This window comes from Perca flavescens, chromosome 12 (genome assembly GCF_004354835.1).
Source record: "Perca flavescens isolate YP-PL-M2 chromosome 12, PFLA_1.0, whole genome shotgun sequence".
Classification (NCBI taxonomy): domain Eukaryota; kingdom Metazoa; phylum Chordata; class Actinopteri; order Perciformes; family Percidae; genus Perca; species Perca flavescens.
The window spans coordinates 24,983,989-25,001,824 of record NC_041342.1 but is presented as its reverse complement, the minus strand read 5'-3'; the positions used below and the strand labels follow the sequence as shown (position 1 = coordinate 25,001,824).

At 43.3% G+C, this 17,836-nt stretch overlaps 1 protein-coding gene across 1 annotated transcript; it reads left to right on the top strand.

The window, feature by feature from the left end:
* The first annotated feature begins 151 nt into the window (after nucleotides 1–151).
* ap1g2 (adaptor related protein complex 1 subunit gamma 2) lies at nucleotides 152–17,099 on the top strand. The gene is given in 23 exon segments (XM_028593744.1): nucleotides 152–277; nucleotides 786–988; nucleotides 1,572–1,696; nucleotides 3,453–3,594; nucleotides 4,527–4,623; nucleotides 4,715–4,791; nucleotides 4,944–5,039; nucleotides 6,143–6,223; nucleotides 6,634–6,732; nucleotides 6,844–6,899; nucleotides 7,698–7,811; nucleotides 8,359–8,499; nucleotides 8,960–9,014; nucleotides 10,850–10,972; nucleotides 11,642–11,731; nucleotides 11,918–12,045; nucleotides 12,627–12,711; nucleotides 12,713–12,732; nucleotides 12,907–13,054; nucleotides 14,322–14,484; nucleotides 15,084–15,235; nucleotides 15,576–15,674; nucleotides 16,530–17,099. Coding segments are annotated over 23 exon segments (2,436 nt in total). The 5' UTR covers nucleotides 152–243; the 3' UTR covers nucleotides 16,638–17,099.
* The last annotated feature ends 737 nt before the right edge of the window (nucleotides 17,100–17,836 follow it).

Below are 17,836 nucleotides of genomic sequence, written 5' to 3'. Positions count from 1 at the left end.
ATACTGGCGACTCTCTGTACAGTGTAGAGGTACGTTGTCATTTTGGAGGCTAAACCATTCACATAAACAGGCTGCCATGCTAACTTAGCTAGCTCTTTAGCTCGACAGTCTCACTGAGGCAGGCTTGACAGCATCTACAAGGTTAGCTCTGTTCGGTCACTTGGCTAGCCTGTGCCTCGTTTCACTGACCTGCATCATCGACTGGGGGAGTGTCATACTAACTTGAATATATTTAATACTTCAATGTATTTTTACAACGTAAATGAGTTATATAGAGGTAGGTAATTGACAGCAACTTTCTATTAAGCCAGCTCTAGGAGTAAATGACGATGTACAACAGTATGTCACGAGGAACAGCAGTCAGTTTACCAGACTTGAAACGTAGTTGAAGTTGTTTGAACTATGTATGAAATAGACACTTAAGTTGTGTGTTTTAGTGACCGCACAGCTCTTCTAAAGATATAGTTACTAAATATGTAGTTATTATAACGTTAATGTAGTAACCGCTTTGTCATTACATTAACGTTACACACACCTGGAGGCTTTTCGGATACAGGAAGTGAAACCAACCACAGTGAAACTCTGCATAGTGAAGTAGTTTGTTCTCTGTTAATATTCTGCTATTATTTAACTTGACACCACATGCACACATACCAACACAAACATCCCTCCCAACACAAACATCCCTCCCATCCATCCACCCACCTACACACCTACACACATGTACACACACACATGTACACACACACACACACACACACACACACACACACACACACACACAGCCATGTCTCCATCAGTGCCCCTGCAGGAGATGATCCGGGCCATCAGGTCAGCGAGGACGCAGTGTGAGGAGCGCGGTGTCATCCAGAGGGAGTGTGCAGCTATCCGGGCACAGTTCAGACAAGCTGACAATGGGGGGCGATCGCACAACCTGGCCAAGCTGCTCTATGTGCACATGTTGGGCTACCCAGCTCACTTTGGTCAGGTGAGGGGATTTTCCTAATGCCTGTCATGGGTTTGCTTGGGTTAAGGGGGTTAGCAGTGTGAGAAACCATCATGCAGCTGGATGATCTGGGTTTAGTTAATCGCTGAATTGTCCTCGTGCAACATAGTGGACCTGTCCCTATGTCCAACTACTATGTCCTAAGCACTGACACAGACATAATAAATTAATATTATAAAAATTATTTTATAAATGGATGCTTAATAAAAATGTGCATGATGGAGCTTGAAATACATAGAGCAATGAGACAGCACATTGTTGAATCACATTCTGAATAAAATAAGCCATGATAATATTTGTAATGTTGCTGCTATGTACTTCTTGCTCTTTCTGACTTTCCGTGTCTTTAGACTATAATCGTGGTTAGCTCCCTCAAGCAAAGTCTGCAGCATCGCAAACCCGTGTGAATAAAACTGGGCCACTGAATCCCTCTCAGCTCCAGGGCTGCTGCTCTGAAGCTGACCTCCACTTGGAGTGGGCAAAGAGCAGAACAGTTACCTCGGGGCAGTAGTGTCAGTATCTGAAGTAACTTCACATTTAAAGGAGTTGTTGCTCTTTCTACTAGATGGAGTGTGTTCGGATGATAGCCAGCCCTCGCTACAGCGAAAAGCGTGTGGGATATCTTGGAGCCATGATGCTGCTCGATGAGAAGCAGGATGCCAGCTTGCTCATCACTAACTCCATCAAGAAGTAAGGGCAGCCACTTGAACTTGAAATCTGAAATCTGATTTAAAAATAATTAGTATTTATATTTTCAGTATATTAGCATTTTCGTATTTAGCATTTCATATACAATCAAAGGGGAACTACACCAATTTTACACATCAAAGTCTGTTTACAGGTCTTGGGGAGTAGAGTGCGGATCGGGCCGCATTTTTCTGTCCGAGCCCGGCCCACGTCTGACAGAGCAGTAACCGAACCCGACCCGAGCCCGACAGACATTAAGATATTTATGTCCGAGCCCGACACAGTTAAAATCTCATTTTTTTTCTCATACTGATGACACATGTACATTTGTTTGTGTGGTAAGCTCGCTTTTATTAAAGGTCCCATGGCATGACAATTTCACTTTGAGGTTTTTTAACATTAATATGAGTTCCCTCAGCCTGCCTATGGTCTCCCAGTGTCTAGAAATGGTGATAGGTGTAAATCGAGCCCTGGGTATCCTGCTCTGCCTTTGAGAAAATGAAAGCTCAGATGGGCAGATCTGGAATCTACCTCCTTATGAGGTCATAAGGAGCAAGGTTACCTCCCCTTTCTCTGCTTTGTCCGCCCAGAGAATTTGGCCCACCCATGAGAGAGAGAGAGACATCATGGCTTGCAAACGAGCAAAGTGGAAGTTGGTCAAGGCCACACCCCCACCCTCCAGCTTGCCCTCCACCCTCTCTCCTCCTCAATAGCTACAGACACAGAAATGGCACATCCTAAGGAAAGCTCATTGTGGGACTGGCTCTAGTGGCTGTAATACTGCACCGAGGCTGAATTTCGGGAAATAGACTTCAGATACAGTATTAGGGGACCACTAAGGTCTATATAAAAGAGACTTCAGATACAGTATTAGGGGACCACTAAGGTCTATATAAAAGAGACTTCAGATACAGTATTAGGGGACCACTAAGGTCTATATAAAAGAGACTTCAGATACAGTATTAGGGCAACACTAAGGTCTATATAAAAGCATCCAAAGAGCACCATGTCATGGGACCTTTAAGCAACTGTAGGAAGGCATTCGGAAATGTCAACAGATGAGCGCATCAGCGCGTACGGGGCAACAAGCACATGTTAACACAGGCGCGTACAAGAGGCCCAATCATATCGCGCTGATGTGACAAAGCCCGACCCGAACCCGAACATCATTTCTAAATATCTGTCCGAACCCGGGCCGGCCCGTTGGGTACCGTCAGGCTTGGGGCGGGTATCCATCCTCTATTGGGGAGTACTACTGCATATGTGAAAAAAGTTGTGTAAAGCTTTAAGTGGCTCCAGAAGGAGTCTCATAAATTGCCTTAAGTGATGTCACTTGAGGCAGCGTCAGATGGGGCCAAAGACTACTAAATTTGAAAATGAAAAAAAATCTGGAGGTGTGGATTTATAAAGAATTGAGTTTACCAGACCTTTTGTAGCACGCTCCTCATCTCTGCTAGAGTCTAGAAGCTTGAGGCTATATTAGCAAACAAACTATCTGTGGTTGAGTTGCATTGTGGATAATGTAGGCGATAGGTTTTGAGATAGAGAATAATGGGCGGAATCTAATCGCCATAATCGACGACGATAGCACACTTTCATGTAAATATAGTTATTGCAGTAGACAAAATAGGCAGCAAAACATCAGAAGAGAATCCGACAAAGTCAGATATTGTACAGAGGATGGATATTCTCATATGATGTCAGTAAAAAGCCTAAAATGTTTGGACTCAGATCTCATTTGTGTGTGTGTTTCCCCCAGTGACCTTTCTCACAGTAACCAGTATGTGCAGTCTCTGGCTCTGTGCACGCTGGCCTGCATGGGTTCAGCTGAGATGTGCAGAGATCTGGCACCAGAGATTGACAGGCTGCTCCGAGCCTCCAACTCCTACATAAAGAAGAAGGTAGGGTCCTCCACAGATTTATTTTCCCAGCAGTACTTAGCATTATTAATATTACTACCACTGTAATCATTATATAAAATTAGTTCTGTACTGCTTATACTGTATGTAAATACTCTATTTATATACAGTATTTACATAAACTACTGGTCAAAGGTTTGGGGTCACTTACATTTCCATTCCACTCCATTACAGACAGAAAACCTGCTGAGATCAGTTGCATTGTTTTTTTTAACCAGGGCAGCAGTTTCCGATTACATTATGTGCTTACATAACTGAAAAAGGGTTCTCCAATGTTTTCTCAGTTAGCCTTTTAAAATGATATCAGATTAGTAAACAGAATGGGCCTTTGGAACATTGGATGAATGATGATAATGGGCAATGTAGATATTACATTAAAGATCAGCCACCCACTCAGATTAGCTGGTATTATGTCTATGATGGAGTGGAATGGAAATTTCTAAGTGACCCCAAACTTTTGACCGGTAGTGTATATTTGCTAGTGGTTTATGCTTTAGCTAGCCTTATTTATTGCTGTGATAATTTCATTAATACAATTACCCCAGTGTGAAAGATAAATTAAGTTTTCCCCCTCTTTAAAAGACAACCTTCATGAAATGTTGTAACCACTGTTTAAGATGTAATAAGAAACATAAATTAAGATTTCATTTATGTATTTGACTGATGCTCATTTGAAAGGTACTGACTAGTGTTGGCGATAATGTCTTATCCATTTGTGCATTCATCCAATTAAATCTGTCATCTATCATCTCCGTATGATGTAGGATTACTTATCAGCCTATTTGCGATCTGTTTAAAACAGTTACACCAATATCAATGCTTCATCAGCAGTAAAACTGTCGACCAACATCCACCCGCTCAATGTAGTAACAATGTCACAGTGCTGATGATGACTTGCTCCACTGTTCTTCCAGGCTGCTCTGTGCGCTGTTCACATTGTGAGAAAAGTCCATGATCTGGGGGAGCTTTTTGCGCCCGCAGCTCGTTCCCTCCTCGCTGAGAAGAACCACGGTTAGTGGATCTTAATGACTCACACCTTGTAAGCTTGTCTCACAATTACCATTTCCAACTGGTCTCTATGGTTATCCCCATTTATCCCCAGGTGTGTTGCATGGTGCTGTGGTGCTCATCATTGAGCTGTGTGAGCGGAATCCAGAAACCCTAGAGCGCTTCAGAAAGGTATGCTGGACACACACACACGCACGCACGCACGCACGCACGCATGCACGCTCACACACACACACACACACACACACACATCTTGATCTGATGAGTTCAGTATCTCTTCATGAATGCACTCTGCAGTAATGTGTTTGTGTTGTGTATTCCAGACAGTGCCAGATCTGGTTCAGATCATGAAAGGTCTGGTCCTTTCAGGTTATTCTCCAGAACATGATGTGGCAGGAATCAGCGATCCCTTCCTACAGGTTAGTCTGGACTCCTGTCACTCGTGGGACCATGTCACAGTATCACATCTCTCTCTAGTTTTGTAATGCCTCCGGGCCGGCGATTGCCATGGCCGGTAGGCATAATGTTTTTGGGTTGTCCGTCTGTCCCATTCTGTATATTTTCAAACTGGTAAAGGAAACCCTGTCTTTGCATTTTATTTTAATCACAATCTGTTTTAATAAAAGAGCTTGTGAAAAGTGGCTTTGACTTAAAACTGAACATTTATATCAGAGCTATATATCGTGTATTGCCATTCAGTGTTAACGGCGACGCAAGGAAAAATTTGGGTGCACCTAAATTTTGTGCTGGTGCACCTAAATAAAAAAGTTAGGCGCACCAGTGCGACCAAGGCAAAAAAAGTTAGTCTGGAGCCCTGGCCTTAAAGGGAATATCTTCCGATGATGAAGTGATGACATTTTATACCCAAACTGTCAAAGGCCAACTTTACTATGACATCATAATGTTCTGCAAAAATGCTTTTCTGGCCATTATTCAACACCATAACTTAGGAACAGAAGGGGAGATATGTGGTCGGATACTGAATTGGTGACACTAATCTTCAAACGGTGGTGATTGTATAGATCTTCTGTGCTGCTGGGTTGAGGATGTGTGTGAAGCAGCCACGTTTTGCCAAAAAATACACTTTTATAAATGGATGCTTTGCTGGCATGGTGCTGGAACTCTGCATTACATTGACGTTTAAACAATAACTCTTAATTAACATCTTATCTTTTGTAATAAATCGGTAGTATTCTTAATTTTCCTGAATCTGTGAACAATCAACACACCTTTGCTCTTAACTTTTTTTTTCATCTCCATGTGAACCAGGAACTTTTGAGCACTTGAGTCCAAACAAAAGTGACTTGTTCTACCAAAAAATGTCACTATCCTTCCTTTGTGGCTCTTGTATGGTTACAGACTGGTAATAAATTGTTAATGTGTTTCTTACTTTCAGTTTCTTTCTTTCTTTCTTTCTTTCTCACTAACGCCCAGATCAATCCTCTTCTCCTATTTTTGGTGATTCTGTGCACCAAAATAACTTGTGGTCCATCTGTTCACTCTCTCCGTTCTCCATCCTCAGGTACGCATCTTGAGGCTGCTGAGAATCCTTGGTCACAACAACGAAGGCGCCAGTGATGCTATGAATGACCTACTAGCTCAGGTCCGATGTTTACTTTCACAAAAAAATAAATAGCCATTACATGAAAATTTAGTTTTTTGTTATTTTTATGTGCTTTGTTCTGTTTTGAAGTCAGAATACAGAAGTTATCCAGTGCCAAGTATTTTTTTTTTCTGTGTCAATCCTTTTCTTTCTTCCTGCCATTATGGGTCTTACTGCTAATGCTGACTACCTAGTTAGTCACCCAGTTAGTTTTATTCCAAACCTACTGGAACATCACATCTGGTGTTTCAGAGGAGGTGGAAAGACTTGCCCCAAACTGGGTGTTAAAAACAGCAAATGTACAAGCCTGAGTCACTTCTGTCAATGGATGGTAGAGAAGCAAAAATGATTTATTTATACTCAAAATGTTGTTGAGTAATGTACTGATGTGTGTTTGACCTGCCATACAGGTGGCGACCAACACTGACAGCACTAAGACTGTGGGCAACGCCGTGCTGTATGAGACTGTTCTTACCGTGCTAGACATCAAGTCGGAGAGCGGCCTCAGGGTGAGAGACTAGCAGCACTTTTCACTGTGTTTAACCACCTTAACACACAGGGAATAATCTTACCTGATTAATTAATAAATGCACACATGCCTCATTCCACTTGTGCCACAGGTTCTGGCTGTGAACATCCTGGGAAGATTTCTCCTGAACAACGACAGGAACATTCGGTTAGTGTTGCTTTCCTTCCCAGCACGCTCTTTCCTCATCTCTTTCCTGTTTCCCTTTCCCTTTACATCTCTTCCCCCATCCTTCCTCTCATATCTCTCAGGGTCATTTTACCTTTTCCATTCCCCAAGGCCGACGGCAAACTCGTTGCAGCCCGAGAGAGAAAGCTCCCCACAAGCTGTTGTCAGTCTGAGCTCACTAATCACTTTCCCTGGTGCCGTTTCTCTAGAGCCACACCGGAAGGTCACTGTCTGTCTGTTAATGCTGATCTCTCAATTTTGGGCCTTGTCATTTTTCATAAGGCAGTGTGGAGACCTGTTACAGGTTCCTTGGGGTTTTGTTATGCTACTATTTATTTTGGGTTTGTCTCCATAGGGGTTGTGTGGCCAGGCTGGCCTGTCTGGTTTTTACCTGCAGGGCCCCTTATTCTCTCTGTGGCTGTTTGACAGTAATAGGACTGGTTTATTCCTGCGAGACCTGCCTGGATAGATAACATGTCTCCTGTGCATACATAAATACTTGAACAGTCCACGAGACATGGAAAGACAAATTATTTATATTTTCAAGTTGAGAAAGTTAAGTTTATACAGCCCTGTCAATATTCTTGATTGCTAGCCGATGGTTAGAATTTTCTTCCTATTTATTTGTTTAATATAATCTGCTACACTACATACTCAGAGCCTAACTGACTGCAGTGTAAACGTCCGTGAATTCAGCTCACTCACAACGCTTCATCGTAATGCAGTATGTACTTTAAAAAAGGACATCTTTGTTTTTGGCTGTTCTGTATGCGTGTCCAGGTACATTGCCATGACATCTCTTCAAAAGATTGTTGGGACAGACCACAATGCAGTGCAACGCCACAGGGGAACCATAGTGGACTGCCTGAAGGACCAGGACGCTTCTGTCAAGCGGTAACTTTCCATCTCCTCTCCGCTTGTCAGGCACTTGAATTCTAAATATTCAAGGATCAGTTTATTTTCAAATACAAATGAATTATCCTAAATGTAGGAAACCTCTCAAAGTATGTAATTTCATTATTTTGTGTTTGGGACATTTTCTGATGCTCTCATCAAAAGTAATAATGCAAACAAAGCGTGTGTACTGTATGTTATAATAGGAAAACAGTTGTGCAGCATGACACGATTAATGTAGCAAGTTTTGTTGTCATAATCGTTTATTGATCCAGACCAGATAATCAAACTTTAAAACTGATGGTACTCCAAGTCTGTTTCTCTTCATTGATCTTGTTCTCTGCTGGAGTGTGTACTCTGTGTATAATCCAGGGCACTCGCATACAAGTAAAACTTTTGACCTCCCTGCCGCTGACCACAGTGGCACAGTTGCCGTTGTGTTTTGATTGAAAACAATGGAGGCGTCTCGGCAAGCTCTTGCTGTCTGAAAGCACCTTAATGTATATACAGAATTACTAACATTAATCCACTTTGGCCAACTCTCCAGCCGCGCGTTGGAGCTCTCCTTGGCGCTGGTGTCCGCCTCCAACGTCCGCTCCATGATGAAGGAGCTGCTCCTCTTCCTCTCCTCCTGCCCCGCTGAGCTGAAGGCTCATGCTGCCAGCGGCATATTCAACGCCGCAGAGAGGTGAGTAACACACTGCAGACACGTAAATGTGCACATTAGTACATGATTGTATTACACATATAGTATCTATGCATGTATGAACACATACTGTACATTCGTGTGCATGTGAATACAGTTAATGTGATGCAGCTGTTTAGGCTGTAACAAAAACGTCTCTGTGCTTATATATATGTGGCTGCATGTCTCAGTCTGTGTCTGTCTCCACTCTCAATGTGTCGATGAATAGCCTTCTCTGTTTCTAATGTACACACTCTACCTCTTAATGAACTTGCTTTTGTGGATGGATTAGTGTGTGTGTGTGTCTGTGTGTGTCTGTCTGTGTGTCTGTGTGTCTGTCTGTGTGTGTGTGTGTGTGTGTGTGTGTGTGTGTGTCTGTGTGTGTCTGTGTGTTTGTGTCTGTGTGTGTCTGTCTGACTCACCCGCAAGCACCACTGAGTGTGTGTGTCTCTGTCTCTGTCAGGTATGCACCCTCCCAGCGCTGGCACATTGACACCATCCTGCATGTCCTCACCACGGTAAATACAGACTGAGCCACTCACCCTGCTGCCTCTTACAGGAGTTTCTCTCACTCACAACTCTTTTTAAGTTTTCTACTGCCATCAATAATGCACTATGCCTTAGTGTAGATGCCAGGGGCCACATGTGTGAAGGCTGTGTATGCATTAAGACACTAAATGTGCCTTTTTATAAACAAAACATTTGACAGAGAAAGGGCCCTATCTTGCACTCAGCGCAATTGCCTTTTTACACCGACGCATGTATCATTCCTATTTTGCACCCGACGCACAGCGGACTTTTCACTCCACAGACGCACGTCGGTTAAATAGGGAATGTATTTGCGCTCCCGGGGGCGGTTCAGCGAAAAGAGGAGGCGTGTTCCGACGCAAACGTTAATTTGTGCTATTTTGCAGTTTCAGAAACCAATTCCTAAAGTCAGTAGCGCGTTATTCAGATGCTATTTTAGGAGCGCATGCTTGACCATAATGTAGCGTGTGCACAACGCGCATACACTTCTCTCATCTAAACGGACGCAGCAGTTCCCATTTTTGCAAACCATACATAATTACAAAGGAAAATATTACTGAAAATGCACTTCAGGTGTTTGGATCGGTCAGGAGGCACTTTACAGTACAGTCCTCAAAAAGTCGCAGCATTCTTTGTGGCTTGTTGTGATTTACACAACATATCCATGAATCATGGATGTGTTGATGACATAAATTTACAAAAATATAAATTACAAAAATATTAGAGGACTTAAGGAGACGTGATGTTGAACTACGGCGGGATCTGGTCCGGGAGTAATGCGCGATGTGCTCCTGATGGAGCGGGTGGACGGAGATGGAGTGGGGGGAGGAGGATGAAGGGGCCCAACAGGAGCAGGTGGTGCGTTTGGAGGCCCACGCTCCATGGCTGCAGCAATCCTCTCCAGCCTTGAGGAGATGTGCCCGAGAGGAGCAGCAACATCACCACCCGGCCAAGACGGCCATTTATTACTTTGCCGCATCTCTGACAGCTCCCGCTGGCGTGCGCCAGGCAAATCCGCCGTCATAATAGCAATCCGCCATGGAACAAGCGCGCCTGCTCTTAAAGGGAATGTGAGATGACGCTCTGATTGATTATTTTCACGTTACGCCCAAACCACACCTAGCTACTTCAGACCAACCCATTTATCCCGCCGGTATAATAGCAACAGCGCCCGAGATCCGCCCACAAAGCTACTTGCGTTTTGCGTTTCAGATCGTTAAAATAGGGCCCAAAGTGTGTTTGTCAAATTTTCATACATTCAGCCCCAGTTCTCGAATAGGCCATTTATCCTGGACTAATGTTTACCATTTGTTACACCCCTGTCTTTCAAAATGTGTGCCCCAATTTGGAAAGGGAATAAATTAAATCCACATGATTGGTGTAAAATTCATTCTTACCTAATCCTTTGCACTGTTCTCTCAAAAGGACGGGGTGTATAGAAAAGGAGGTGTGGAACAAGTGTATAAAAAAGGGTAATGGTAGAGATGTGGCATGAATTAAAGATTAAATACTTATCTGTAAATGTCCTTTATAATGTATATGAACTGTGATGGAAGCATCCCCCAAGTGAGGTCATTGTGTCTGGGTGGAAATGTGTGTTGACCCAAATACTTGGGCCAGCTGTCTAGCTAATGGAGGTGTGTGTGTGTGTGTGTGTGTGTGTGTGTGTGTGTGTGTGTGTGTGTGTGTGTGTGTGTGTGTGTGTGTGTGTGTGTGTGTGTGTGTGTGTGTGTGTGTGTGTGTGTGTGTGTGTGTGTGTGTGTGTGTGTGTGTGTGTGTGTGTGTGTGTGTGTGTGTGTGTGTACTCTGATTTCCACTCTGCCAGGCGGGGGGTGACGTGAGAGATGAGACAGTGCCCAACTTGATCCAGCTCATCACCAATGCCTCAGAGCTGCACTGTTACACCGTCCACAAGCTCTACCGAGCCCTGCTTACAGACATCTCTCAGGTGTGTGTGTGAGATGCTACAACCAGTATAAGATTAGAGTAGCAAGATTTGTAACTTAAATCAAATATTTCACAGGTGTTTTAAGCCCCCAACGTCAACTTCCAGGCAGCGCTGCCTTGGTAGGCACTTGGATTAGGTTAGGGTTAGGTGCCTTGAAGTCAACGGTCGCAGCGCTGCCTTGAAGTCGACGTTGGGGGCTTAAAACACCATCGAGCACGCTGACACAAGTGATGCTCATAATGTTTGCATACCATACTGTATATCGGAGAGAAAAATCATGTAATTTGGATTGAGGATCACTTTTGCAGCACAACATAATGTGCAAAATTCCCGAGAACTTCATTAAAAGAAAGGTCTGTGTAAGTCTTGAACCAGACAGAACTTTGGTTCCATGGCCGTGAAAATGGCTAAGCTTTCAGTTTGAAATTGGCTGATGCAACTATGTTTATTTTTGGAACCAAGTCAGATGAGCAGTCATGTACTCATCTGCAGTGTGGTGCAGTTCCCCATCTTCCGCCACATTAACTTCCAGTGAATTCAGTAGTTCTGATGTATCAAATTAATCCCAAAAACTGTCCCAAAAACTCCTGCAGTATTACTCTATTATTATATTTTACTGTGGGTGTATTGTGCGTTCTATTTATGTGAGTGTAACATTTGTGTGCGCAGCAATCCTTGGTGCAGGTGGCGTGCTGGTGTATAGGAGAGTATGGAGACCTGCTGCTGAGAGGAGAGTGTCAGGAGACAGAGGCTGTTCAGGTACACGCAGCACAAACACAGTTTTATAGTATGATACAAATAAATATTAGTAGTAGTGATTCAACCTATTGCTAGATCATGAAAATGAAGAGAAGAAGCTAAAATGTGCCATGTGTATCCCTAGTTTCATTATTATAAAATAAGATGTCAGCTTTCAGACCCTGTATTGACACATCTCTCAATCAGGTCACCGAGGACGACGTCCTGGACGCCTTGGAAACGGTTCTGCAGTCCCACATGTCGTCCCCGGCAACCAGAGGCTTTGCTCTGACTGCCACCATGAAACTGAGCACCCGCATCACTGATAATGTGGAGTAAGAAACACGTCTTCTCAATCACAGCAAACAGCAGATAGTTACAGCACAGCAACAGGACACTGCGGCTAGTATAAATGTATTTGTCTCAAAAGAATGCAGCACAGTCATGGTCAGAATGGTCTGTTGGTCACAACCAGTTAATGGTTACGTTGTCATGTGTTGAGAAAACAAACTGTCTGGCCATTTATTGAGAAACAGACCCCCCCAGACTCTGTCACACTGCTTTTGAGTGTGATGATAACATTGCAACACATTTCAGTGAAGGGTAATGCTAATGAGAAAAAAGGCCAATGAAAAAAACAATAGTACCATAAGAATTAGCATTTTGATACGTTGAGTTGTATCACATAAAAAGCGGGTTATCGATGTTGGCACAGCTGTTCCGGTCGCTTATAGACTTTGATAGAGGTTATAAATGTAGTAAGTTTTTAAGTTTAAGACAGGTTTATTGGACAAAGAATTTTAAAGGCTCTAAGATACAATTACACAGAAATTCAGACAATTTCTGAACAGTTACAGTAGTTTCTCAGCGGTCCCCTAACTGCTTGTCCTTCTCTTCATCACTTCACCACTGCCAGTCGCATCAGAAGCATCGTCAGCATCTATGGCAGCTGTATAGATGTGGAGCTCCAGCAGAGGGCAGTTGAATACAATGCCCTGTTCAAAAAAATATGACCACATGAGGTATGCAACAGCATGATGAAGAAGTCTACACTTTTCAAGTAATATAATATGTTTCTGTTTTTAGAACAATTTTTCATCTATATTGCTCTTACAGCGGATTTATACAATTGATAGTAGAAGTAAATTGTTTTCTTTTCTGGCCATAAAGAGTTGAGATGTTCCGTCTCTCTGTAGGGCAGCAGTGCTGGAGAGGATGCCTGTGATAGAAAAGAACTCCCCGGGTCATACCAACGGAGAGTCAACGGGAGAGGCCATTAAGGACATCCAACCAGCCAAAGTCAAGCAGGGAGAGCCACTGCTGCCCCCGCAACCTGCTAACCAGGTACTTTACATTGACACAGATGCATGATGTATACGACAGCTGGTTAGTCAAGACTGGACTTACAGTATGACCTCTGTCTAGATTTGCCAATCCAGTTTCCCTGTATCTGTCCTTTTCAATCTCAATTTCAAGATATTACTGATAACTATTCAAGCATCAGCTCTAAGCTGTCTAATGACTGTGGAACATTATGAACCAGTGTCACCACAGGTCATAAGTGTAGCCTTACAAAAGTAACTGCACTCTTGACACCACAAATACCTGCCTCTGGCTAATAAGTTAATATCTGTTTGTATGTGATAAGCTATATTCTAAATATGTTACATGTGTTACATTTTCATACCCTCTGTTGTGGGCTGTCCATAATAAATAGTGGTCTCTCATTTGCAGAGGGACACTAGGTATGCCCTGTTTCCACAGTCCAGGGTTTAGTTTGCTAGCCTCATGTTTTATTTGATTTGCTTTTATGCAAATCAAACTGGAAAGAAGCCCAGCTAACCTGTTAAGCAACAATGTTCTGTTGAAATACACAAATATCAAATACAGTTGTAAACTTTTGACTTAATAGGCACAGAAGTTTCATGTTAATAGCTAATTATTGGTGACTTCTGTTTATCTTGTTTCATGATAAATGTTTGTTCAAAGAACAGTCACACAGCCTTACTGTCCTTAGAAGCATTTGCTTAGAATATGCAGAGCAATGTGTTCTGTTTAGGTTAAGGTTCAACAGGTGCCACTCTGTTCTGACCTAGTTTTAACATCTATCCTGAGTGATCGGATCACAAGTGGACAGCTCTAGGTGCATGTGATTTCACCTGTCTGTAGAATGTGTCTCCAAATGCGTCCTCAGTGACCACTTATGATTGGATCTCACATCCCCGCTCCATATGCAAATAAACGCGTACATCCTTTCTGTTTGCATATAGGCTGGTTGTGTGAGAAATGAAAAATGAAAAAGCGCTGCCCACAGTCTGCCTGTGTACCGACCATAGACTGTAGTCTATATAAAAGGCATGCCGACGTAAGGAGATGTACTGAGTCGAGTAGGCGGTCTTTAATGTGGACACAGGACACAATCCCGTTCTCACTGCTTTTAGAATGTGGACACATGTGGCTCAAACCACATCCTAAATGTGTTTTTTGCGATCCAATTTAAATGCGTCCTAAGAGAGTTTTCACCTGTAAGTAGAGCTGTCCACTCAGGATGGATGTTAATGCCAGTTGAAAACGGAGTCTGTTTCCTCCTCCTGTCTGTGGCTTTCCTCAGGTGTGTGATCTCTTGGACCTGCTGGGAGGCTCTGAGGAGACTCTGCAGCCCAGCCCAGCAGTAGGCGCTCCAGCACCGGGCCTGCTCATCAACACAGCCAGCACTGCTGGAGGAGACCTCCTGGATCTGCTAGGAGTGTTAGAGCCTGCACCCCTCGCACCAGGTGTGACCCTCACACACACACACACACACACACGCACGCACACACACACACACACACACACACACACACACACACACACACACACACACACACACACACACACACACACACACACACACACACACACACACACACACACACACACACACACACACACACACACTTGTTTCACTATTTTTGTGGGGACCCGTCATTGACATAATGCATTCCCTAGCCCCTTACCTTAACCATCACAACTGAATGCCTAACCTTAACCCTTACCCTCACCCTAACCATAACCTAATTTTAACCCTAATCGTAAAACCAAGTCTTAACCCTCAAACAGCCCTTTAGCCCCACAAGGCTGTGCAGACCCCACAAGTATACTGTATTCCCCGGTTTTTGGACCCCACAAATATAGTAAAACAAGCCCACACACAAAAGTTTAGACTGAAAGAAAGAGGAAATGATTTTGGACATGAAACTAGAGAATGCAAAATTTACGGGACTGAAACTTGTGTTCACTGTTATGAATCAGGCAATCCCTTTTTTTTTCTTTTTGCTCAATATTGGTTTTAAATGCACTAATGCACTGTTGTTATTATATCTGTTCTCCATAGCTCCTACAGTGCCAGTGTATGAGAAAGACGGTGTGACTTTGACACTAAGTTGTGAGAAACAGTCCGACACAGGCCTGACAGTCACACTAACAGCCTCCAACTCCACCAACTCGGACATCAGCAGCTTCACCCTGCAGGCCGCAGTGCCCAAGGTTAGTCCCACTACCTGTGGACAAAACACCCTGTCCCTCACAAGCTCACTAAGCTAAGCTTTCTCTGTTGACGTTGATTTTTGGCTGCCAAGGTTCACCAGAATATCCAGCAGCTTGTGGCAGAATATACTGTACATATGTTGTACACAATTTCTGTATACTTTGTTATGCCTATCTGTCTCTCTTCATTTGACCAGTCACTGTTGCTTGCAGGGTGTAGGTTTGAGACCCTGTCATGTTCTCAGTGTGGTAGTATTCTGTGCAGTAAATGGACCTGAAAAACATGCATGGGGTTTTGGTACTTTAAACGTCAGAGTTTCATTTGATCTCCCCCCCGCAGAGTGTCCAGTTACACATGAAAGCCCCCAGTGGGGACTCTCTTCCTGCAAGAGGCACTGCTAAGGTGACCCAGATGGTAGTCCTTAACAATCCAAACAAGGTGGGTTTGAATCACACACACACACACACAGTCAAGTCAATCCACAGTGTGACCCATCCCTCTTTTTATATCAAGCTTTATCAGCAAAGGAGAAAACGCCCCCTGCAAATCAGAGTTTCTGTAGTAAAAGTTAAGATCAGTTTTAAAAAGTAGAACATTAGAATGAATGAATCTTCACTTTATTTTCACATAACTCCCACAAAGCTGTGTGTGTGTGTGTGTGTGTGTGTGTGTGTGTGTGTGTGTGTGTGTGTGTGTGTGTGTGTGTGTGTGTGTGTGTGTGTGTGTGTGTGTGTGTGTGTGTGTGTGTGTGTGTGTGTGTGTGTGTGTGTGTGTGTGTTTGTGTGTGATTCTGATTCCAATTTCGATTTTTCTGATTCCTTTTGATTCCTTTTGATTCCGATTCTTTGAGGGGTGGATTTGAAACGGGTCACATGCTTATTTTCACAAATAAGAGGAAAGTTTTATTTTGATTCAGTGGTGGTTTGCAGTTTGACGGGGCTTTTTCAATGTAAAATAAAGCCACACTAGAGCGCCGCTTACTGTGCTCCAAGGCGGCAACACAACAAGCGCCTGGCCGCTTCGGAAACCAAAACTTGCGCATATTAAATTGGGAAACAGTGATCGGATTTGAAACCAAATCCTCTAAACGATTCCAATAAAGAAACGATTCTACTGGAATCATCATTTTTGAAACCATTCCAAGTAGGAATCGGTTCTCGATGCCCAATCCTAGTGTAATGTGTGTGTGCAGTGTCCTGTTCCAGTACCAAATCTTGTTTTCTTACTTCCATCCCAGTTGAAGCAGTGCCGGTTCTAGCTGCATCACACTATCTCAAATCCTTCCTCCTCCAGGTGAACCTGAAGATGAGGGTCCGCATATCTTACACCAGCCAAGGATCAGCCTTTCAGGATACAGTCCAGATCGACTCCTTCCCTGGACTCGACGCTGCCGGCCAGTGACCTCAGCCATTCGGTCTAACGGGACTATGACAAAGTCTGTGGATGAGTCAGCAGGCATCGCCCCTCACTGACGGAAGGTTTTTTTCTGTGCTGTCACACCCTGTATACTACCGTCAAAGCTGCGGTTTCTGAAATTCCTGATGTTTCTGGTGTTTTTACAGCTGAAGAACCTCGTGAACTTGCATAGTTTCCCCCCTCTGGAATCCAAGTGTAAATGTGACTGATGGCATTATTTAATATGGCACAAGCTTTGGAAAATGCCCTTATATTATGGAAATACTAAAATATCAGTCGTTATGGGATTTTTGCAATGACAACTCTCCGTAGAAACTTTGTACCATCCAGGGTTTTTTTTTTTTTTTTTTTTTTTTTTTAAAGCTACTGAAGCTGATTGTACTTGTTTCACTCCATAAATATGTACTTTCATGTGGCTCCTGACAGTCAGTACGTGCCACTAGATCAGTTGTCCTCACATGGCACTCATTTACTCCCTTTCAAGTGACTTCCTTTATGAACTATTTGCCTTTACCATCTTTGTCTTTGTTGAAAAGCAGCTAAACACTAATGACCCACTACTATTATTATAAAAATGATCCTATCCAGTACACTTGCTTTTACTGGGAAACACAAGGACATCAATGTGAGACTGAAGGGTGTAGGATTTTGAACACAACCTTATTCTGGTTTCACACCGTTGTGACCACCTACCTGCGTGTCAGTGTCAGGGATATCAGTGTATCCCAAAAAAGCAAAGCGTTTTTTAAAAGCGGTTCCTTGGCCCGGTGGTTACCGCCAAAAGTTCAGCGCGGTGACCTCCGGGCAACAGAGCGGAGTCTGTGCATGGTCACGTGGGCGGAAACCACTTCCTAACCCTACCACCGAGATCAAAACCGCTTTGTCATTGAAACGACTGGAGGAAACAGGTCACCGTGGGTGGTGTTAAAGCCCCTTTACGTGTTGCATTATTTTTAGCTAAACAGCTCAGACTATCCTCCTAATTATCCTGTGCCTTTCATCCTCTCAAGAATTGAGGTTTTCCCATGTACAAAAACAATTCTATTTGGTTTTGGAGGCAAAGAAATGCTTTTAAATGTAAGCGGTGGTAATTTAAACATGTTTTTATCATTCCCATTCAAGCATGCTTTTCCTGACCAGTACCTCCTATTCTATTGTTTACAGAGGCTCCAGAGTTATTTTAT